This window comes from Anas acuta, chromosome 3, assembly GCF_963932015.1.
Source record: "Anas acuta chromosome 3, bAnaAcu1.1, whole genome shotgun sequence".
In the NCBI taxonomy this organism is placed as follows: domain Eukaryota; kingdom Metazoa; phylum Chordata; class Aves; order Anseriformes; family Anatidae; genus Anas; species Anas acuta.
The window spans coordinates 91,014,469-91,038,143 of NC_088981.1; the positions used below are offsets into that span (position 1 = coordinate 91,014,469).

Here is a 23,675-nt window from a genome sequence, read left to right on the forward strand (position 1 = left end):
GGAAAAATGATGGTAGCTAAACAGTAAATAATTCTTTCAGACTAAATTTCATGTCACATATTCTGTCCATTGTTAACCTTTCAGGAGACATTAACCCAGAATATGGTATCCAAACAACTAGAGCAGTTATGACAATTTTTAACTGTATGGAACATACTCTGCAAGATGAAACTTGAAGAATTAGATAATTTAATGCTGTTATTTGAGTGAGAAAAAATACAAATTGCTCACTGTTAAAATGTTGTTGATCATGACATTCATAAAGGTACTATTGCAGAAATGTGATTGATGGCATATCCAAAGAAAGACCAATGGCATCTATAGTAAGACACATACAAAGTCAGAACACAGGAAAGTGATTCCTGGTTAGACATTAAGAACATTAAATTTTGAATTTTATACTTAGATGCTCACAGGCATGCCTATTATTATAATAATAGGCAGCTATTATTATAGTTGATGGAAGTCTAATCAACACAGTTAATGGACTCTAAAGAGCAGTTCAGCTCACCTTAGAGCAGATATTATGACTGTGACCTTAGTAGCAAATAAAACAATTCCACAGTTTTGATACCTGTAATGCTTAAATTTAGGTGTTTTAATCTCATACTCAATGCAGCTCCAAAAGCCTTCATGGGTTTGCTGTAAATGTTTCATTTCAGCAAGTCCTCCTGCCTCTTTCCTTGGTGCTCAGTGTTTTTGCTTCTGCTCTGTCCCAGTTTAAGCATCTTGGTGCTATGCTTCCACTTTTGCCACTAGATTCCCAAACCTATCCAGAACAGCTCTTAAAACTTCAGAGCAGTTCCATGCTCTAAATGTGCTCCAAATGTGTGTGTAACTCCATGTACAGATTTGAGATCATTCAAATTCAGTCAAAGCTTCAGAGCTCTAGCTTTGTGTTTTAAAACATAGCTAGTAGAAGAGATAATAGTCATGATACGAATTCTTGCATTTTGTGTAATGGTTAAAGTACTCTTTGAGGATATGGGAAATTTGGCTTCCAGTCCTTTTTCTGGTGCCTTTTTAAAATAATCTGCTTATTTCAAAACCAGATTTTCTGTGGGCCACGTCGGGTTGATATTGCTGAATGGGCCTTATTCTGCAGAACTGAGTTGGAGCTACCTATCAGGAAAGACTGTAGTCAGGACAATAACTCTGTTGCCTCATGGACAAGGCACTCACAGAAGGAACAGATTTCTTAAACAATGTCCTTTGCTTGATTATGTTTTATTTTAACTGGTCTCTTACTGGGGACCGTTTACAACCAATTCAATATGACCTTCCCTTTCCTCCTCAACTTTGTGGGAAATTAATTTGACAAAATTCAGTGTGAGAACTTACAAAAACTCATTTTAAACAAAATTGGTTCCAGTCATTCCTAAACTTTCACTCACTTGTACCCTCATAAGCACAGAGATGTGTATGCCACCTGGTCTGGAAAGAATGATCTGTATGTCTTATGTGGGTAACGATAACTATTGGTTGTTGAGTCCTCGCTATGTCTCTTGGCTTCTTCTTTACTGGTGATGACAAATGGATTTTTGGGCTGCTCTTCAATATCCTTTAGAAACCAAAAATTCTATTAAGGTGGTTCTTCTGTTTCAGAATTTAATTTCACTCTCCATGAATCTTAGGTAATGTGCTGCCCATAGTATTATTTTCCCATTTGAAGTATCTTCATCACTACAATTTGTTTTCCTTTTAGGATAAGAGGAAAAAGAATTATGCATATGATACTGTGCATCTTTATTGCCTTTCTCATCAGACCACAGACCCTCTATTCTTTACAAAAACACATTCTTCAGTGTCTGCCAGTTGAATTGCTGTTGGTTTTGTCCTAAGTTATCTATACAGGCTGTTATTTTAGCTCCTGCTTGTGGTGTTTTTGAACACAAACTTTTCTGTATATCCTTCAATGATACCAATCTTCATATTTCTGCTACAATTCTGTACTGTTGGAGAAATCATGAAGATAAAGAAAATTAACCTTTCACTTCATGTGTATAGCCAAGCAATTTTAGTATGTTGAACTTACTAACAACCACTTTTCTCAGTTGTAGTACTTGCCTATTTCTTACAAACAACTTAGCCTCACTAGACACGATTTTGGGATAGTATTTACAATTAATGGAAAGAGTCTAGTAAATAAAAATATAAAAATATAAGGCAATCTAAAAATATATATATAGTAAATTTACTTATTAGGTAAATGAAACACTGACTAAGGTGTATTCATTACTAAAGCTCTTAATGACAGAATAGACAAATTTCATCAACAGTCACAAAGCTGATCTTGTATTGCAGCAAAGAGAAAGGCTGAAAATGACCTCCTAACATCCACAGCAGGCCTGCTTCTTATTGGTTTATTAGTATCATGAAAATGTCACAATTTTAGAACGCTGACATTCCTGTAGCTTCAGGAAGCTATTACATATGTATGTGGAAATATGTGTGTCTGTATGTATATATGCATATACACAGTTTATTAGCCACTGGAAAAAAAAAAACAAACTCAAACTGTTGTAGTAAAAGAGATGCAAAGCACAAACTTTCTTTTCATACTTTTAGATAAGTAATCCCAACAAAATGAACAATTAAGACAAAGTGACAAAGTGTTCATTTTTTTTATTTTTATTTTTATTTTTATTTTTATTTTTATTTTTTTTTTTTTTTTTTTTTTTTGTCTGGTGGAATTTTAAAATTAATTTATCACACTTGCAGGCTTGAGGACATAGAGTTTATTTGATTTTAGACCTAGCTAAGAAGTCTAATGATAAGCAACTATGTCATATCTGTGCAGAACCAGATAATCTGGTAGAACAGATAAAGAACAATTCAACGTGTACTTGCAAGGTCAGGTCATGAATGGTCACTGCCTGCATTAGAAAGATCATACATTATGTGTTTATGACCAATTCTCTTGTGCATTTTATGTGATATTTTGGGTTGTCTTGTGTCTAGCCTTTCCTCTACTTTCTATGAGATTGCCATATGCGCTGCTTTTCTATCTGCTTTTTGCTTCAGAGCTTGGCTGCTGCCCCTGGAAGCAGCTGTACTGGAAGTTGACTCTGCCAGATATAGCCACAACTTGTATTGATCTCCCCACCTGGGCAGGAGTGACAGCACAAGTAATGTGCTGGAAGGAGTCTTGCAGATGATATTTCTGTTCTAAGCATACCAATCCTGATGTGTGCCCAGCCACTGAATCACTGAGCTTATGATAAGAAATAGTGCAGGTCAGACTGGGACCTGCTAACTCCATCACCACCTGTGCTGGTCCGCTCCACTCAATCATCCAGACTCATAAATCTGCACTCAGGGCATCAAATTTGAGAATACTGCATGAATCTTCGGAACAGATCTGTGATGTAACACAAGGGACATAGGTTAAAGGCATCAGCAGAAGTGAATACAGAAGTATACAGAAGTATATACTTTCATTGGATCAGTCCTACGTCATGGAACTTCTGTGGTTTGGCTGATCTAGTTGTGCCTAGACAAAGAGCTCATTTTGAAAGGAACTGCTCTAGGTGGATGTATCAGAATCTCAAATGCATCAATTTGCAGCTATGTCTCACACTATTTACCAGCTAATCAGAATTTATGATTACACTTATTATAGTTAATTGATTACCAATTCATCAAAATGTATAGTGCAGTCCTGCCTTGGCAGTGACGTATTTTGTCTCAAAAATTCTTACAAGACACATTGCCAATAGATTGTGACTGCAAACACCTCGGTGTTGATAACGTAGCAGGAAAAAATGAGAGGAAAGGTGGTTGCATTACCCTTTTGCCTCTGAATTGTGAAAGAAACACGGTTCCAAAAAGTTTGAATGAGGAAATATCACATGGTGAAGGCAATAAAGCATAACAGAAGAACAAATAGAAAAGCTCTAATGATATTTAAAGGATTAAACTGTTTATTTGTGTGCCTCTGAAGGTGTATAAGACACAGTAGAATTGAAATAGACTGACAAACCAGTTCACAGAGCAAAAGGGAAGATTCAAGGCATAACATGATAAAAAGTGATGTGTTCATACCCTTAGACAGAGAATAAGAATTAGGATGCAAACAAATCATTTCCAATTTCATAGCTTTATCAGCATTCCCAAAATGTTAAGAACAGAACTTATCCCTTCCTTTTGCAGATGCATTTCATTTCTAAGTCACAACTAAAACCAAAACCAGAAAAATAAATTAATTAGGCAAGTATGATGAAAACGTTTGGGGGTATGCTGATTTTGCTTGCTAAGGTAGCAGTTACCTCATATAAGGGCAGAAATGGACAGCTGTAGTGAAAATAAAAAAAAAAGTGAGAAAACCTCTCAAAGTTCCAGCTAAATCAGAGTGCTCTTCAGTTTGGTTGCAACATTGTCAGGTGGCACATGAGTGAATCTACGCCTGAGCAATCCATCAAAGCGTAAACACTACAGATGATGAACTTCACTTTGAAAGAGTGAATTAAAACGTTATTATTTCTCATTTATTTGTTTGCTTTTGTAGTGAGAAAGCTGTAATTTAAAAAGAATTAATTTACGTTCTGTCTGATTGTGTAGCAGTGGCATTAAATTTAAATATCATTAGGTTAGTATTTGCCCTGCTGAACTGGTAAACACAGTAATTTACAGACAATTAGCTGCTCGCTGATGTCTTTCAGATGCTGATCACTGTGAAATGTGTCCCCCGTGCCATGCCTGCGCAAGCAATTCCTGCCATCCTCCCACTGCAGTCTATTCATCGGGACCTTAGATTTGATAGGCTTATTTCAGCAGTAAGTAAAGACTTGGCATTGTTGGCAGAAATACAACTATCTGGTGCCGGAATTACAATGATGCTTTGAGTTAATCTGACTAAAGCAAACTGGCAGAAACCGTGTAGTCATGTCTCACACCAGCTAGAATTTTGCATCAGTCAATAGATTGCCTGTTCCCAACATTTCTAGCACCTAAAACATACTAAATTATTAGAAAACAGGCTTGTTTGTTCTGTTTTCTTCGAACTTCATGGTTATGGTTTTGTCAGTGTTGTAACCGTTCAAACTTGTTCGACCACTTTCCTTGTCAGGCATTTAAAACCAATTGCTTCTCAGTATCTCATATATAATCTGTACTATCTAAAACATTAGTGATTGTTTGTGCAGAGCATGATATGCCTCAGTGTCCACATGTCCAGGAGCGTGCCTGGCTTCCAAGTGACATTGTTTAATAGCACTGATGAAAAACAGGAGTATTCCACCAAATAACTATTATGGCATTCAAATTCCTCATAGCAGTCAATGAGGAAATATATGCAAAGCAAGCAGGGAAATGAAAAAGAGCTGCACAGATTATAAAAAATGATCAGCATGAAACCTCAATAATATTGTTTTTTTTCTGAACTATTAGTTAGTTTTCAACAATTTCTTAATCCTCCACCACCTTTGAGGTATATTACATAAACTAAAGTATTAGTAATAAAGATGTGAAATGATCTCTGCTTCCGTTTTGTCCTTTGCCTGCTTGCCCCACCCACTTGACTATTGAACAGTGCAGTGCCTCCTTACCTGTTAGGAAAACACATATGTAATGAATGGGCCAAACTCCAGCTCAGCCTCATCTCTGGAAGTAGCAAAGTCAACTTACACTGGCTCCATCAATTCTCTCTACAGTAACACCTGTCTTGTCACGTGCTGTTCTCCAGACTGAAGCTCTTCTATGGACTCTGAAAGCAGGAACGAACTCTGAATTTTTCATTTCCCAGACTATTTAAAATTTGTCCAGAACCACAATCCTAAATAATGCAGTGACTAAATTTGGATAGTATCGTTTACTTTCAGAAAATTACTCTTCATTTACATTACTAAGGATTTACAGAAACACATTGCAAGATCTTGCACAGAATTGCAAACATTGTGCTGTACCCCAATCAATCTACCTTGCTAACGAAGAAGGCTTCAGTATACTGAGAAAAGATTGTTTTCCTTGGGAGTTTTAATTGTGAATGTGTCTTTATGATGCAACATCTCATCTCTGGGACACAACCCATCAATCCTATCCTATAAGAATAAAACCGCTGTCAAGAGCTACTACTCGTTGCTGAACCTGGGACAGCATCAAACCAGCAATATCATCGTGATCTGGCAACCACTGTCTAACCACTGATACAAGGTCCAGACATGAATTTTGTTTCAAAATATGCTTACTCCAGAATAGCAGTGAAGATCATATTTCCAACAAGAATCTGGTTGAATCCTGCTGTCAAAACATAAGAGCAACTTTGTTGGATCAGAACATCTATTCAAGCTTTTATAACCAGAGAATCATAGAATGCTTTTGGGTTGAAGGGACCTTAAAGATCCATCCCCCCTGCCATGGGCAGGGACACCTTCCACTAGACCAGGTTGCCAAAATCCCATCCGTCCTGGCCTTGAACACTTGCAGGGATGGGACATCCACAGCTTCTCTGTTCCAGTACCTCACCACCCTCCGAGTGACAAATTTCTTCTGAATATCTAATCTAAATGTACCTCTTTCAGTTTAAAGCCATTACCTCTTGACCTATCACTACAGGCTTGAGTAAAATGTCTCTTCGCAAAGTATCATCAGCAAGTGAAGACAGGTGATCCTTCCCCTCTACTCAGCATTAGTGAAGCTGTCTGTGGGGTGTTCAGGGACCCGCAGTGTAAGAGAGACCTAGACAAACTGGAGAGAGTCCAGTGGCCACCTAGATGCTGAAGGGACTGGAGCACCCCTTCTGTGTAGAGAGGCTAAGGGAGTTGGAGCTGTTCAGCCTGAAGAAGAGGAAGGTGATGAAGAAGAAGGTGGATCTTATCAGTGTCCATAAATACCTGAGGGGAGTGTTCATAGAGGCTGGAGCCAGGTTCTCTTCAGTGGTGCTCAGTATCAGGACAAGAGGCAACAGCCACAAACTTTGGGAAAGATGACAAAACAAGGTGAACACAGAATAATTTTTTCCCTGCTTATACCTTTATAGCTTTCAATAATCTGAGACTGAGGGACTTTCAGTGCAGAGATCTTCCATGAATTCTTACATAAATTTTGTCTAATTGCTTTTTGGGCCCATTTATACTCTTGGCATCCACAACATCCTATGGCAATGAGTGCTACAATGTGATTATGTGTCACAAGAAAAATACTTCCTTCTATTTGTTTTAAATCTGTTGCCTGGTAATTTCATTTTTTTTCTGCACTGTCTTTATGTTGTGGGAAACAGTGAATAGTTATTCTCTATTCACCCTATCAATGTGTATCACATATCCTGCATATTTCTCTCCAATTTCCCCAATTTCTCTCCAATTTCTCTTTTCCATATTGAAGATTATTAGTTTATTTAATCGTCAAATGAAGACATTCCAAATCCCCAGTGATCTGTGATCTTTTATTTATTTATTTATTTTTTTTAACCCATTTTACTGTGTTCTTTTTGGGTAGAATCAGAGTGTCTTATTTCCATTTGATTCTTTACTGTTTTCATAATCCTGTTTTCTGTTGTGATCTCTTTAACATTGAAAAAAATGTTTTCATAGAATCACAGATGGGGTTGGAAAGGACCTCAAAAGATCATCGGGTCCAACCCCCCTGCCAAAGCAGGTTCCCTAAGGCAGGTTGCCCAGGTAGGCATCCAGACAGGCCTTGCATATCTCCAGAGAAGGAGACTCCACAACCTCTCTGGGCAGCCTTTTCAGGTACTCCATCACCCTCACTGTGAAGTTCTTTCACATGTTGGTGCAGAACTTCCTGTGGTCATTGTGACCATTGCCCCTTGTCCTGTCCCCACAAACCACTGAAAAGAGGTTGACCAAATCCCTCTGTCTCACACAGTTAAGATATTTGTAAACATTGTTAAGATCCCCTCTCAGTCTTCTCTTCTCAAGGCTGAATAGACCCAGGTCTCTCAGTCTTTTCCTCATAGGGAAGATGCTCCAGGCCCTGTACTATCTTTGTGGCTCTCTGCTGGACTCTTTCCAGGAGCTCCCTGTCTTTTTTTCTACAAGGAAACAGAACTTACCATAATTAACTATTAATTACTAACTATAACTTACTATAAATTACTAACTTACTTATAGTAAGTTCAGAGAACTTACTATTAATTTTACTTCTAGTACTGTCTTCCTGATTGTCACTTAATATTTAATCTTATGTTCAACAACTTATGGTTTATTTTCATGGTATGTATGGATTTGCATTTATGAAGGATGAATTTTATTTACCATTCTATCAAACGTATGCTGTGTCATAAGACTATTCTGCAACTTTTTCTTGTCAGCTCCTGTGCTGACTATTGTAATTAATTCTGTACAATTTGATTTTTTTTTTGTCTCACTATTTACCTCTTCACAAGTTCACTTAGGAAAATTTTTATACTATATATAAAATATCACATATATACATGACAAATATGTTATATTGGATATATAATAATGTCTATATAATAATGACGGATATATAATAATGTCACATGCTTAAACACATATACCTGAGAGACTTAATGTTCAATTCTTTTAAAAGAGTTTTGTCAAATAATATTTTCAAAAGCTTCTTGAAAATCTAAATTTAAATAATTCAAGAAAGAGTTTCAAATATTAATTCCTTAGGGTAATTTTTGCTTATGAGTTTGATGATAGGATAGAGATAATTTACAGTTTTCAATTAAGGGTTAGGATTCAGCCATGTTTATGATGCAAAAATGTCCAGAATTGACACCTATTGGTGTCTAATCCACCATGAAGAAAAGCTCAGGGGAGCAGCAGAAAACTGTTTTTCGATTCTCTCCAGTTTTCAGTTTACTACCTTTCTGTGTTTCCAGTGGAGGACAGTGTGCTAAGTAATATTCCAAACCCTGTGCTGGTGATGGACATGGGAGGACAAAAGCTGGAATTTAAAATCAGGATTTCAGGTAGCTAGTATGTAGAGATCCAGAGTAGCTACCAATCTAGAAGACTTCGATAACACTGTAGCCAGAGATATAAATCATGTTGTGTTTCACTGCTGGTCTTCACTAATACAGTTGTGCAGACAAAAATAGCTTCATATGACTGGATAGCTTTGTCAAAAGATACCCTACAGAAGAGCTCAGCAAACTGGTGGGAAGCTCGTCTGGAATGAGAATCTTCCATGGGAAGAAAAATAGGAAAATTTTACTGTTTTTATCTTTATTGTTTTTGGGAGACCATGACTACTTTTTTATGTATTTTATAGTTTTGGCCCCACAAGGTATTGTTTCCCCAGCAGAGACAATTATCTTTTATTTTTTTTTATTCTGTAGCTCTCTTCTGGCCTCTTTTTTGCTCCTGAAGTATATAAGCTAGACATACTACTATACTGTGATAAAGGTGATCCATATGGGATCATGGGATAAAGAAGAAGCAGAGATGTCACAAAATGTAAATGTATGTCATCTTAACTTCAGGGAATAGGAGCCAAGTGTATCTCAGCTTCAATGTGTGAAACTCGACAAGTCAAGGAATACCTAAATTTAATCAGAGACACATACAGTTCTTGCCAAACCTTCTAGTATTTCTCTCTGCAACTTTGCTGGCTTGTAGCCATTCTTGATTGGAAACAAGACAGAATTTAATCTCTGAGCAATATACAAAATTCACTATGACCTACCTTTCAGGTCATTATGGAAACTAAATTTTCTTTTTCTGGGAAAATATGTTAGCTCATGGTGTCTATCAAATATCAGTTGATTATGGGTAGATATCTTCATGCTTGGCTAAAAGGGAAGCTCTAGATGGGGAATGAAAGAAGAAAATACATCTGTAGAAGAAAATACACCTGTAGAAGAAAATACGTCTGAATAGAAATATGTAATAAAGCTGCACTACTTCTTAATCTACCGTTCCAACATAAAAGAAACATAAACAAGTCCAGGTATTTTATCCTTCATTAACAATATTGAACCCCTGGAGCCTCATTATATTTTTGTTTTGCCTCTTGGACTTCAGTTATGCACCTAAACTTGGACATATTTATTATACACGTGTGATTTGAGATCTTGTTATGCAAAATAGAAATTCATTATAGGAATAGAGCAGAATTGTTGACTTCAAGTCAACAGTGAATTTTGAGATCAGAATAAGAAAATAAAAGTTCATTTGGTACATCATTTGTTTTTTCTCTCCTTCCCCCCCCTCCCAATAAGGTCCTTCCATCACAGTAGCATCCTTGTTAAAGAAGCTATCTGACAAAGGTAGTCTTTTTCTGTTACCATAGTAATCCTCATTTATCTAAACATATTTAATGTTCAGATATTTCACAAATAATGGCAACAAATAATTCATGAGCTAAAGTGTTTTCTTTGACTCTGTATTCAGTATTTTTCTATTTTCTGTGTTTGGTAATTAGAAAATTACCTTTAGGATTTCTTACTAGTTTGCTACTCATCCAATATTTGAGGTAATTCCTAATTCTGCCCATTCCTACTTCTGAAAGTGGTCCTGGGTTATATAGCAGAATCTTCTTTTTCATGTCAGTATAGATGAGAGCCTGTAGAGTTTATGGTCACAAGGTATTGTTTCAGCTGCTTGGTTAGAACATAGACTTGCTTATGAAGTACCCACTACTTCATAGTGAGAGGGGATATTTTATGCTTTCACTAAACTTGAATCGAACCAGAATTCATAGTAAAAGTTATTAATCTTTCAGGATTCACAGCTTTTTGATATTTTTAATTAGTAGTCCTTTGAGTATTTGTGAAGAACAATACAGCCTGATGAAAAACTAAAGAATCTGTTATTAAACACCACATGTACATATGAATCTTCCTGGAATGAGGGTAAAGAAAAAGAAAAGAAAAGAGGTTAAAAGAAAAAAAAAAAAAAAAAGCATCAGAAAACAATACAATTTGCTCAAAGTGTTTGCTTCATGGTGTATCAAATTCAGATTGCTGAGCTCTTGTGTAAAATGTGTCATTTAGAATACCATCTCATCTTCCTATTAGAAGCGATTATTGGTTCTTGCAGTTACCCCTTGTATTATTTGCACTTGGATTATAAAGTAGGGTTATTTCTTTGTGAAAATCTAGACCAAGAAATACTAATTTGGTTTCATTTCTTGTCTTTCAGTGCCATTTCTGAAAAGATTAGCTCATATAAAAGAACTCAGCCATGAAATGTTCTTCCCTTGAGACAACCCATTCTCATTTAAGTCCACAGCCATGTACCACAGAGCTGTGTTTGCCTCTCATTTAGCAGAGCCTGACAGGCTGCCTTCCACAGCCTTTCTATAGGCAGGATGTAGGTATGCATACTGTGTTCAGAAGCAAAACAGAATAAAATAAAATAAAATAAAATAAAATAAAATAAAATAAAATAAAATAAAATAAAATAAAATAAAGTAAAATAAAATAAAATAAAAATAAAATAAAATAAAATAAAATAAAAAATAAAACCAAACTTTGAGTCTCATCAGGAAACAATTTTAGAGTCCTGTAAGAAATCATTTATATTTTTCACTCTGAAAAGCACACAGAATCCCTGAAGTTTATACACAGGAATACTTTCTAACCCAATTACATGTCCAAGTAGCTTGGCAAATCTCTATCTGCAGTAATTTGAATCTAAAACTGAGTAACTTTTGCCCTTGTTCTGGTTACTGGTATTTCTGGAGTATACAAGCTAGCTTTTGGGTTTCCTAGTTCCCGTAATGTCATCTGATATCCCTGATTATGCTGGCCTCGACTGTAGAGCTGCTCCTTTTATTTACTCGTGGGACTCTTGTCCGTTCCCAAGGTTTAAACTGATTTGATCCTCCTTCTTTGATGCCTCCTTCTGCCAAAAGTAACTGTAATAGAGCCTGAGGTTTTTAGGGCCCAGTGTCATAAGCCTTGCTCTCTTACTGTCTGTCCTTAAATCAGATGCAGCTGGTGTGGGTATATCAGACACATTTACCATGTGGATGAAATGTGGGAGTAAGTCCTACATGTATGGGAACACAGGAGCATAAAGTAAGTAGAAGTGCCAACAAAAATAGTCATAATTATTTCTTATTTCAGGACATTTATTATTAACACTATCCTGTAAATTGTTAAAGGATTGGTGCTCTTTAGACATAGAAAAGCTGTGCTAATCACAGAAAATTATAGTTTCTATCTATTTTGCTGCAGCCTGCTCTCAGTCAAGTGTGGACGGTGGCATGAGCAACAAGTTATTCGCTCATGTCCTTTGTGGAAATAAAGCATTTGGAGGAAAGCAGACCATTTTACTGGGCTGTGAATACAAAACACAAGAGAGACCTTCACCCTGTAGCATTGTAATTAGGCCACACACCTGGGGAACAGGACCCTGGATTTTGAAAAGTCTCTGTACTGGTTGTTGATATTAGAGCATCATAGATACAATATATAAACCCCCAGTCTTTAGGACTCTGCTCCTTTATTTATCCAAGAAAGTACTTTTGCCTACTTTGTTGTGTTTCCTTTTGCTTTTTATTGTGTGGCCAAATGACTTTTATGTTCTCTGTAGAATGAAATTTCCAGCAAAAATACTGAACCGTGCCATTTTTATCCAATTAATCTCTTGTCTGTTGTGTAAGGTACAGTCAAAAGTTATGTGTGCTTAAATTTCCCCAGCAGCACAGAGTGCTGAAGTTGCATATCCACCTTGCTAAAGGAGATGTGATATCAAACTGATGTTCATGTTTAAAATTTAAAGGGCAGATCACTGTCCTCAACCTTTGTGTTTTAAATCAGCACAGTGCTCAGTGCCAAATTCTTCAGGGTGTAGCTTTAAAAACAAAGCCTTCACAGGTGAGCCTGCCTTTAATCTCCAAGGGGTAGGGGAACTTAACTACAGGTTTCAGAAAGGCACCAAATTTCCAAAACAGAGACCAGTCTCCCCCCACCTGCCTTTTGTTTTTGTGATTCTTCTGGTCTGACTTCTGAAACCATTCTTTTAACATGTACATTTCGGGGGAAACGTCATAATCTATATTTCCACGTCTTTCTATAGTCTATTTGCAAAATTAGGGTATCTAGCAGAAGTTTCTGTGTTGACCGGATACTGAAGTTACACATTATATTTTATATTTATATTAGTTTTTTTTATATATGTATTTAGTATTAATTAAATACTTTAAATGCTGTTTATATTTAAGAAAGTTTTTCCTTAGGTGTTGAAGCAATTTATTAACTAATATATATTTTGCCTCCAAAATTCACAGATATGTAGACTTAAGAGAGAGTTTCTCAACCAGAGACACCCCTGTTCCTAGTTCATCTCAGAAGAGCAGAATATCTGCCATACATCTCACGTTCCTTGACTGCTTGTCTTCAGAAACAACAGACCTGTATGTATTTGCCATTATTATAAGGCAATGCTTTAGCCAGTAAGCAGAGGTGACTTTGGGTAAAGCTAGATCAGATCCTACGATAATTAAGAAAAACATATCTGTTTTAAATTCCGTGACAGGAATTATGTTTACTAGAAAATATTTGATGACGAAGAAATAAAACAATAATTATGTGGGTTGAATTTTATGCTGAGCTGAAGCAGTGTTCCAGATGTATTAGTGGAGATAAACAGCCAAAGGGGATTTCTGATAATTAGGTGTTATTTCCAACTGAAGAATTAAAACAAAATGATGCAGATGTATTTTGCTGCCTTTTGTTAATATGCACTCAAACTTCCTTTGTCTTCTCCTTTTTTTTCTACTACTCATTATATTTGTGGGAGTACATTGAGCTAAGCTTATTGTGGGCAGAAACTTCTACTGGGGTAGAACCCGGGGTTTATACTTGTACAGCACTTGCAACAGAGAGCTTAACTGAAACACCTATGTGGCACAAATAATAATAGTTATTATCAATGTCACATAGCAAGATAAGAAATCATGTCTGATGATGCAACATATCTGTGTTTCATCTCTCTTTGTGGCTAGCAATCATAAGTCCTAAAGGGAAATTTTTGCTGGAATTGCAAAATATAAAACAGTTCTGCGGAGAGCAACATTCTGCTGGTTAAAGAAAAAAAAGAAGAGGTATTTAAAAAAAGACATTTTTTTTCTACTCACACTATGCTTAAGCACAACTTATTATTGACTCCTTAACTATTTGCTTTGCTTAACTTAATATTTTCATGTTGAAATACGAGAGGGAAAACAAACAAACAAAACAACAACAAAAAAGCACGTTTCCAGGTGAAAAAAAAATATTTTTTTGGAATCAAAATGAACTATGAGTAGGATTTGCTGCAGAGTGTTCAGTATATGTTGAAAAATAACGTGTCTGTTGCAATGACAGAAGCATTTATGAGCAATTCAATATCCAGGTCTGGCTGAGAGGGAAAGCAGCTCTGAAGTGATTTCTTTGACCTTCAGAACCAATGATGTTTCATTAGCTTTCTGTTTTGCTTTTTGCTAATCAGTTACTGCATCAGTAGTGCTGACTGCTTGGTTCTGCTATATACCCTGTTGTTTGCCTGGGGTCTTGAAGTTCACTGTCTCTTTGTGCCTAGATGTGTGTTTCTGTGCAGGTGTCTTGAAAAACAATAACCTCAGCTGTGCACCACCATTTAATTCTTGGAAGGGAAGCTCCATATTACACGTCCTGTTGCAGCCTATGAATATGACCACATGAGCTTCTATTTGCCTTAATGAAACAAGAAAAATACATCTAGAAAGCTTATGGTAGAGGCAGAAGATTGTTTAGCAAACAAGATTTTCTTTACTGACTTCTGAAAAGTAGTGAAAACACATTCCAATATAAGTCTTCTTCCTGTACAAAATTCTGACTCTTTGGATGGGGAATGTATACTAACTAAATGACACCAAACAGGCTACAGGAAAACTTCCCTTCTGAATCTACCTGTGTCAGCTGATGCCATTACTGGCTCCAGATGTACCATCTGGTGTTTTATGACACTGATGCTGAAAGGCTTGTGCATTCATTTTCTAATCTACTTTCAGGCAAGGTCAACGAGGTAATCAATGATAATGATGATACAAGACTGTATGCTAACCCAAACACCTTTGCCTGAAGTAAATTAGGGATTGCTCATATGATTCTTCCCACAGAAGGGTTGTGAGGTCAGTAACCTCCCACAGACAGCAAGGATCAGACAACCTGGGATAGAAAATGTTGTCAATCACCTAAAAGAAAGCTTGTCATTGCCTAACTTGGCAGCTTTGTAATGCTGCCTTTTTGCTTTCTTGCACTCAGCAACTTGTGTTATTATTATATTTCTTTCAAATGTAGTAGAAATATAGAGGAATAAAAATGTAATTATTTGTGGACATTAGAAAATTAAGTGGTGATGAGTAATCTGTGCTTTCAGATTCTCATTGAGAATAGTTCTGGAATACTTAAAGCTTAAAAGATGTGTCAAACAGGAAAAAAAAAAAAAGATATACCAAAGTTGAATATTAAACAATAATTATCTTGCAATTTGTTTAGAACAAATTTAAACTGCCAATTCTTCTTCCTTTATATTTCTCAATAACATCTCTGAGGTTAAATCTGGAGGTCTGTCTTCTAATTTAAGATGGCTAGGTTGGGAAAACTTTTTGTTTGTGTGTTTGTTTTTTCTTCTTCTTTCCACTTTTTCTTTGTGTGTATTTGAATATTTTATAGGTATAAATGCACATCAGGTTTACTATTATATATACAAAATTAGACTATTTACTTGTCTCTGTTGTGTGCCACTAGTGTTTATAAAGAATAACATATCAGCACAAATATCAGATCTTTCACACATTTCACTGAAATCCCAATGAAAATTTAATCTGATTTATCAGCTTTTAAATATATTTCCTTCAGTTAAGTTGCATTAGCACTTTCTGTTTACGGAAGATATACAACAATTGAGTGTGAGCTACTACAGATGTCAAGGACAGCATATGCTGCCTTGAGGTAGATGGTACTTGTGATGATGCAGTTGTATTATTTTTAGTGACTTTAAAAGCTCCAAGAAAATTACACAGAGAAAAAGTATTTCAGAAAGTTAGCTAAAATAGAGTGAATTTGGAAAAGTATCAAGCATAACGGGTCTATCTTTGACTTAGTTAATGTTTTTGTTTGGCATTTCATAGAGAAATGAAAAATCACATCAGAGCTAAGTCAGACAGAGTTCTCACAGGATGCGATTCTTATTCCTGATAAGGACAGCCACCTACACAAATTAAGGCCAAGAACAAGTTACGCTTCTAATCAATGCCAAACATGTGTAATGAAGCAGACGTTTGTTTTTTTCCATGCTCTCTAATTAAGGGCTGATTTGAGTTATTGAATATTTTCAAATTGACAGAAGAAAATGCCTGATCAATTTTTTTTACCGTATCATATGTTCCTAAAGATCTTAGATGGGTTACTCTGCACCTATAGTAGAACAATCTCTGGGATTTTTCCATTGTTTTATGTCAGGCAAAGCTGCTTTTGACTTCCGAAGATAAGGTAGATGTTTCCCAAGATTTCAGAAGTACATGTATTTTCATCAAGATGGATGCTGGGAACAGCCTGGTCACCAATTCTACTCTTTGTTCAATGGCTGAAACTCTGTCACTGAGGGACTCACGGCAGGCAAGTGCATCCCCCCGGGTTTCCTAGTTCTGAATTTCCTTTGAAGGAAATACCTGCTTTTACTCAGTAGCCTAGGGAAATAGAGCACTTGTTCAGGAAATACAGGACCATAGCCATCACCTTTGTTCTGGGTGAAATTGCACCTTCTCACCTAATAGCCTTAGAGTGTAGGAAGCACCTGGCTGATGGATATCTCCAGTGAGGATGAAGCTGGACAACTGAGCAGAAGAGATCAGAAAATTCATGAAGCCAGGAAGAGAAAAAATAATGGTCTTGAGGGTAGGAAGGTTTTACAGAGGGATCTGTATAGGCTGGATTGATGGGCACAAGCCAACCTTATGAAGTTCAACAAGACCAAGTGAAGGGTCCTGCACTTGGGGCAAAACAACCCCTTGCAGTTCTACGGGCTGGTGGAAGAGTGGCTAGAAAACTGCACAGCAGGAAGGGATTTGAGGATATTGGTTGATAGCCAGTTGAATATGAGCCAACAGTGTGCTCAGGTGGTCAAGAAGGCCAACAGCATCCTGGTTTGTATTAGAAATAACATGGCCAGCAGGACTAGGGAACTGATTGTCCCTTTGTACTGGGCTCTGGTGAGGCTGCACCTTGAGTACAGTGTTCAGTTTTGGGCTCCTCACTACAGGAAGGACTTTGAATGCTGGAGCCAGTTCAAAGAAGAACAATGAAGCCGGTGAAGGGTCTATAGAACACGTCTTATGAGGAGCAGTGGAGGGAACTGAGGTTATTTTGCCTACAGAAAAAGAGTCTCAAGGGAGGCCTCATCTGTTTTTACAACCATCTCAAAGGAGATTGTGACAGGTTGGGGGTTGGTCTATTCTCCCAAGCAACAAGCCATAGGACAAGAGGAAATGGCCTCAAGTTGCACCAGGGGAGATTTACGTTGGATATTAGGAAAAATTTATTCATGGAGTGGGTGGTCAAGCATTGGAAGAGGCTGCCCAGGGAAGTGGTTGGGTTACCATCCCTGCAGGTATTCCGAAGATGTGTAGATGTGAGCTTAGTGACATAGTTTAGTGGTAGACTTGGTAGTATTAAGTTAATAGTTGGACTTGAGGATCTTAGAGGTCTTTTCAAACCTAAATTATTCTAAAATTCTATGAATAGGGAATGGGGAAATGTCTGTTTCCAGTACTGTTTGTGCTTTTTATCCCATGTATCTTAATAGGTAGTGCACAAGCAGAACTCAGACAGGAAACAGAATGAAGAAAACACTCTCAAAAGAGCTGTAGACACATTCCCTCTTGTTTGCCCTCTCAAGTCAGTGCACTCTTGTAAGGCACCAAACATGGACAAATTGGGTATAGACTAGGATCTGAGGGTCTTGTTCCAGCCCAGCAGCTGCAACACTTGCAGCTGAGGATATCTCAGCAGTGTGAGATGTCAGTTCTAGTCCAGGAACTATCAGACCTCAAATCCAGACTGTAAGGAGGTGGGGTAGATTACAGCCAGCATGACTTTAGTCCACTTGAATCTTTCCATGAATTGCCTTATTTCACAATCTGTGTGTAATATTGATAGACTTCATTTAAACCTATGGGGAAAATGTTGTGAAAACAGACGCAGTTTATTACAGATATGAGCCTATTAAATTGAAAGATATTAAGTGGTGAAATAAATTATTAAGAAAAAAACAAAACTAACAGACAATCACAGACATTCTCTTGGGGGAGAAATCTGTTTTCTGCTCAGCCACAAGCTCAGTAATGGTGAGATATGGTCCATTTAATGCATGTTGAAATGTACAAACACTTGTACTAGATACTGTTGTTATGAATGGTATGCTCCCGTTGTGCACTTCCATGCATTCAGAAATAAATGTTGCAGTGTCTTACAGAAGATATAAAAACAAGACAAAACAACAACAATAAAAGTGCTCCCCTTTAATAAGGCTCAGCACCCCTTTATATAAAGAACTTGTTTTATCACCTCAGAATATTCTTCTAAAGTTATTCCTATATCTTAAGGTTTTGCAAAAATACTTATGTTGTGTTTGACTTCATTAACAAGCTAAAAGGTGCTCCTTCTTAACATTCACAGCCAGCTCCAACACTTCCGCAGATTGATTAATAATGAAGAGAAAATGGGAGAAAGTAGCTTTTTGTCCCTTTAGAGATTGTTTAGATACAAAAAGATTAATAACAGCCACAGGTAGATCGGAACCGAGAATCTATCTTCAAAAACTTCCCAGATGATAATGGCACAATGTCAGAGTTTTAAATAATTTTTTAGAGTCCTATGAGCTGTTCCAGGTCCCAAGATCCAAGAACCCTTACATTTTAAATCTGGATGTAAATCTTTTTTACAACACAGGCTGGTTCGTGTGTCTTCAAGCTTTGGTTTAATGAAATCAAATCAATCTTGAATTTTCTCTTTCTCTGTCTCTCTCCTCCCCTCCCTCCCCCCCCCCCCTTTTTTTTTGTTTGTTAGACAGAAATAAATGAGACTTAGGCATTAGCATTTGCTAAGCTTACTTATGCGTATATGATGATTTCCTGAACATTCTCTGATAACTTAAAACTCCTGTTTCTTACCTCATTGGACAAAATTAGAGAGGACAAGAAAAAAAAATAAAAGGTTTTCTGCAAATAAGTGAACAATTAGAGGGGAGAAATCCTGTTAATTAAAGTCTGCTGTAGAAATTTATACTCTATTAGAATAGACTTGAAAAAGAAACTTGGATCCTAGAATGAAAAACTTCATTCAGACATCATAGTTTGTGAAAAATAATATTTCTAGTGCTTACACCTGGCCAAAGTCTATCAAGCACAAGGCACAAATTTATAGGAAATCAAGCTTTATTATCTTCAGTGTTCAGGGAGAGATTTTGTTTTACTGAGTAAATAATTTATTCCTTCATTCTTGCAGTCTGCAGTGCCTCCGTTTTTGGCTGGGTTTGGAAGAAATGTAGTAGCACTGTGAGAAAGGCCAAGGCATTTCTGAGCCAGTCTAAAAGAGAGAGTCTGGGCAGTCATGTGAAAATAAATTTGTTATGAGATTTTCAGCCCACTTGTAAATCAAATTGGTTTTGATAATAAGCACCATTACAGTGCGTCTTGTTCCAGTCTTTCTCTGTGTTGTTTTGAGCTGGTTGTCACCTCAGTAAAAGATATGACTTCTAACTATCTAGTCCAAGACACTTCTCTTTCCTTGATGCAGCACTTTGAACAAAAAAAAAAATCATTGCTGGGGCCTGAACTTTTATGTTTCTTCCCTCTGTTCTTCAGTACTCGAATTGAGAAACAAGGGTTTTTCTTGACAGCTCTATCAGCATCTCTGCTAACTGTGTAACCATGTGAGAGAGCGCCGGCAAGGAAACTGTAGAGATGTGCATATACATTTAAGCTTCATGAAGCAAAATGTATGAAATTATGGAGCTTTTCCCAAATGCTTATTTCCAAGGAAGCTAATATCATTGCAGCCCGATCACAAGACTGATCAAAGTGTAGTTTATGACAGCATCACTATTGCAAATGTACTACTGAGTTGGGCAATTTTTTTCTGCTTTCTTCTCTCTTTTTCTGTGACACAAGGTAAATAAATTTTAATGCTTCTAGCATGGAAGTGGTAGCCTCAGTAGCTACCGTTAAAGCTTAAGAATATTTGCAGTGGGATTTCCTAACAAGCTTCATAGAAAGAAAGGCCCATTGTTTGAAGCCCAATTCATTTTTTTGGATAAGACTGATCAAAATAGTTTATACAGATTTTCATGAGCTTTTTGCTTACACCATGTATTATTTGGCTTAGTGATCACAGCTGAAAAGCATGATTTTAATAAAGGAGTTGAATAAGTAGATTAAAGTAAGTTGCAGGGACTTCCTCATTCCAATGGTAAACAAAGTAAACTAGTTTAATCAAAGTAAGGTAGGTTAGCATGTGTATTATCATTAATTCACTTGATTATTGCTTTACATTTATATTTAAAGTAGTAAACATATTACAGATTATAAAAATACTGCTTTTAAATTACCAGCTGAGTGCCTTAGTTTCAGTCTCTTCTGATGAAGCAAGGAGAGCTGTTGCTGTAAACTCAAATTCTAATTAACACCCCCCAAACACCCAAGAATCAATAATATGTTTACAAGCCCCTGTAAGGAATGGCTGAGAGAATCTCTCTGAATACACTTCTTGTGCAAGAAAAAAATGTATGCTCCTGTGAATGCCTGTGCTAACTGCAGATTGATTTAGTTGACTCAACCATTTAACTCCAGGTGAAAAAGGTAGGAAAGAGACTGCTACTTCCATCACCTCAGATGATGCGTGCGGACAGGGTTAAATGGATTGCCAGCTTTGGATTTAGGAGGGAATTTTGCTCAGGGGTGTAGTGGCCAGGGACTGCTGGGTCTGGGAGTTTTTCTGGCTCTGTTAAGGTCTTGAAGGATGCACCTGCAGTCACTGAAGGGAAAGTGTTGGTGACCCCAGCTGCTCCTTGTCCCTGCTGCTGAGGCTGGGTTCAGGCCTCTGGGATGCTGCTTTCTCTGAGCTGCCTTTGCCTCATGGAAATCTCCAGTGTGTGTAAGATGATATGCATGAGAGCATTAGTGTAGGCACATGATTGCTGGCACCCTTTGATATTAATCAGCAAACAATCTCACGTACCAAGTGAACTCCAGTGAGAGCTTCTTGGGGAAAGAATAGCCAGTCTCACTGGGCAAAGGAAATCTGCTGCTTCTCCTGTAGCTTCTCCAGGATATTTCCCTAATGTAGAGTTTAGAAGCACTTGATCCTTGGCCAAAGGTCTGGTCTTGTCACTAAAGCTGCAGCCCCAAACGTCTGAAAGCAAATAGCCTACATCTTGCATAAAACCCAAGGCGAAGCAAACAAGTGCCTGTAAAGTAAGATCTATTTAATTGTGTCTTGTCATTGCAACAATATTTATGCAAAGGCACTGTTATATTTTGATACATTCATCAAGAAAAAAAAGTGTTTTTTTTTTTCCAGGTTTTTCCAGCTGAATGACTAATCACAGAAATCCGTGGTTCATTTCGGATACAGGTAACCATAGCTACTTTTGTTGCCTAGCGACTCCTTCGTACAGCTGAGAGTGGTCCTGATCCTGCCACCTTCTGTACAGCCAAATTCGGCTGTCACACCGCTGCAACCCTGCAGCAGCTCCCCATGACACAGAACAAGTGGTTTGGTGCTTGTCCTGCAACCCAAGGGATTAGAATTGGAGGTGGTGGTGTTATAGGAAGATAAAGAGGGCTGCCCAGCACAAGGGAGGGGACCAAATGCTGGTCTCCCTTATACATAAACCCAGCTGTGGTGTAAGGCAGGATCTGACTCAGTGTCCTCAGTTGTGCTACAACATATCTGAGACACAAATATATATGTATATTAAATCATACCTTCTCCATTAGTTTGCATAGAAGACCATTTGGGGCAGAATTTAAGGGTAGTGATCAGCTTCTCAGCCCAGACACAGAACAACTAGTAAAAAACCTAGTGTCTGACTCCTTTACTGTGTGAAAAGCAGCAGTGGTTCTTTTAAAGACAGGTAATGATGAATTATGTCATTTTGAAAACAGAAAATGTATTTATTTAATAGATAAGGTTTTAAAAATAAACTTATAAAAAGTCTATGAGTCAGATTCTCCCAATTACGTCAATTTAATCTGAGTTAATTGTAAATTAACAACAATAAACTTTATTGGCCTTGGTCGTGAAGGGCTTCTCAAATGCAGCTGCTTTATGTATGATGTGACTCACCAGCATCCAGGCTTGGTTTGCAGATGTCTGTGGGTGATGTCACGGCCTTGGGTTCTCCCTTTCAGAGCATTTTCTCAGAACAATGACTTGTAACTGCTTTTCACCTGAGCACTCATCTGATATTTGTGGTCTAGCTGGATTGTTTGCACCAGAAGGACAAACTGCTTATGTAAGCCCAGGCACTTCTTGTGCAATTTTGTCTGTTTGTAAATAGGGATGCCCTTGTCTCCCTCCTCGGCCTTTCCCCTCAGCACTCAGCAAACCCATTGCTTTGCAATAGGAGCAGACAAAAGAAAATAGTTTCCATGCTCACAGATCTGAGTTTGCCCTTCCAAGCAGCACTCTGCTGAACAACAGCTCCTTCTCAGGAGCTTCCTTTCTGAAGCATCAAACTGTTTTCTGCCGCTGATACATACAGTTCTGCAGATCAGTTAATGTGCTTTTGCAGTAAGTTCTTGAAAGCACTGTTTTCTCCTTTTGTTAATTCTTGAGTTCTATCAGGTTAGTGCCACAGGTGGTGTCTGTTGCTAAATCTTCTAGAGTAATGAAACTCAGCCATCTGTACTGCTAGATCATTAACCTAGTCCCTGGTTCATGCTGGATCAGCTCAGACTCCTCCAAGCAGTTCTTGGGTACTTCTTAGGGGTTTGTGCAGAAGAGGCAATTCCCTCGAGGCAGTTTGGAAGCAACAACTGTGCTTTGGATAGAAAGAGTTGTCATTAGTGCAGACACAGGCCATTCTGGTCTAGCCAGTTTGAGCATCAGAAGGTTCGGAGAAGTTCTAGGCATATTTAATTAATTTTCAGTAAAGAGGCATAGTGTTTTGACCAGTTTATTTCCAGCACATTGCTTACTTGCCACCTCTTGAGCAGGTTCAGCCTGATTTTTTTATTTTTTATTTATTTATTTATTTTTAAGATATATACAAGTACGGGACTCATTCTCCTACATTTCCTGGGATCTATTTAGAAAATCAGTAACCTACAAATACTGTATCAGCAGCTAGAGTGGGTGCAGATGTTCTTTGATCACAGTCTGTCATGGTCAACAAGGATGTTTCAAGGTGCTTTCCCATTTGCAAGGGGATGTTAGGCTGGAAAGGACCACCTAGATCCACTGAGTGGTGTTCCTCTGTGTGTACCTGTTAATTCTTGTGTTGTAATTAGGTTATTAACAGCAGGGGGCTTGTAAAGTGCATAGTAAATAGGGTCCTGATTCAAGACTGAAAATAAGCTCTACAGTTCAGTGAGTAAGGAGATATCAATGACCTTAGCCACACAAGGAGTCCAGGTTGCCCAGTATGGTGCTGGTGACCTTGTACTGTGAGAAGAGAAGGGACTACCTGCTCACTTGGAATGTCTGTCCAGAGTCTTTGTAAGAAGTGCATTTCTCCTTCATTTTGATGTCTGTTACAAAGCTTATTGAAACT

At 37.5% G+C, this 23,675-nt stretch overlaps 1 protein-coding gene and 1 long non-coding RNA gene across 2 annotated transcripts in view; one reads left to right on the forward strand and one right to left on the reverse strand.

The window, feature by feature from the left end:
* The first annotated feature begins 4,124 nt into the window (after positions 1-4,124).
* The window catches only part of LGSN (lengsin, lens protein with glutamine synthetase domain), a 59,096-nt gene continuing 39,545 nt past the window's right edge, over positions 4,125-23,675 (forward strand). Inside the window, exon 1 of the mRNA XM_068678278.1 lies at positions 4,125-4,775. Within this exon, the coding sequence (XP_068534379.1) occupies positions 4,662-4,775 (114 nt within the window). The 5' untranslated portion in view covers positions 4,125-4,661. The remainder of the gene's footprint in view (positions 4,776-23,675) is intronic.
* Positions 4,907-22,518, reverse strand: LOC137854622 (uncharacterized). Its single transcript, XR_011095299.1, has 3 exons — positions 22,247-22,518; positions 6,831-6,911; positions 4,907-5,704 (listed from the first exon to the last, which is right to left on the reverse strand). It is a non-coding gene; the product is annotated as an uncharacterized lncRNA (long non-coding RNA).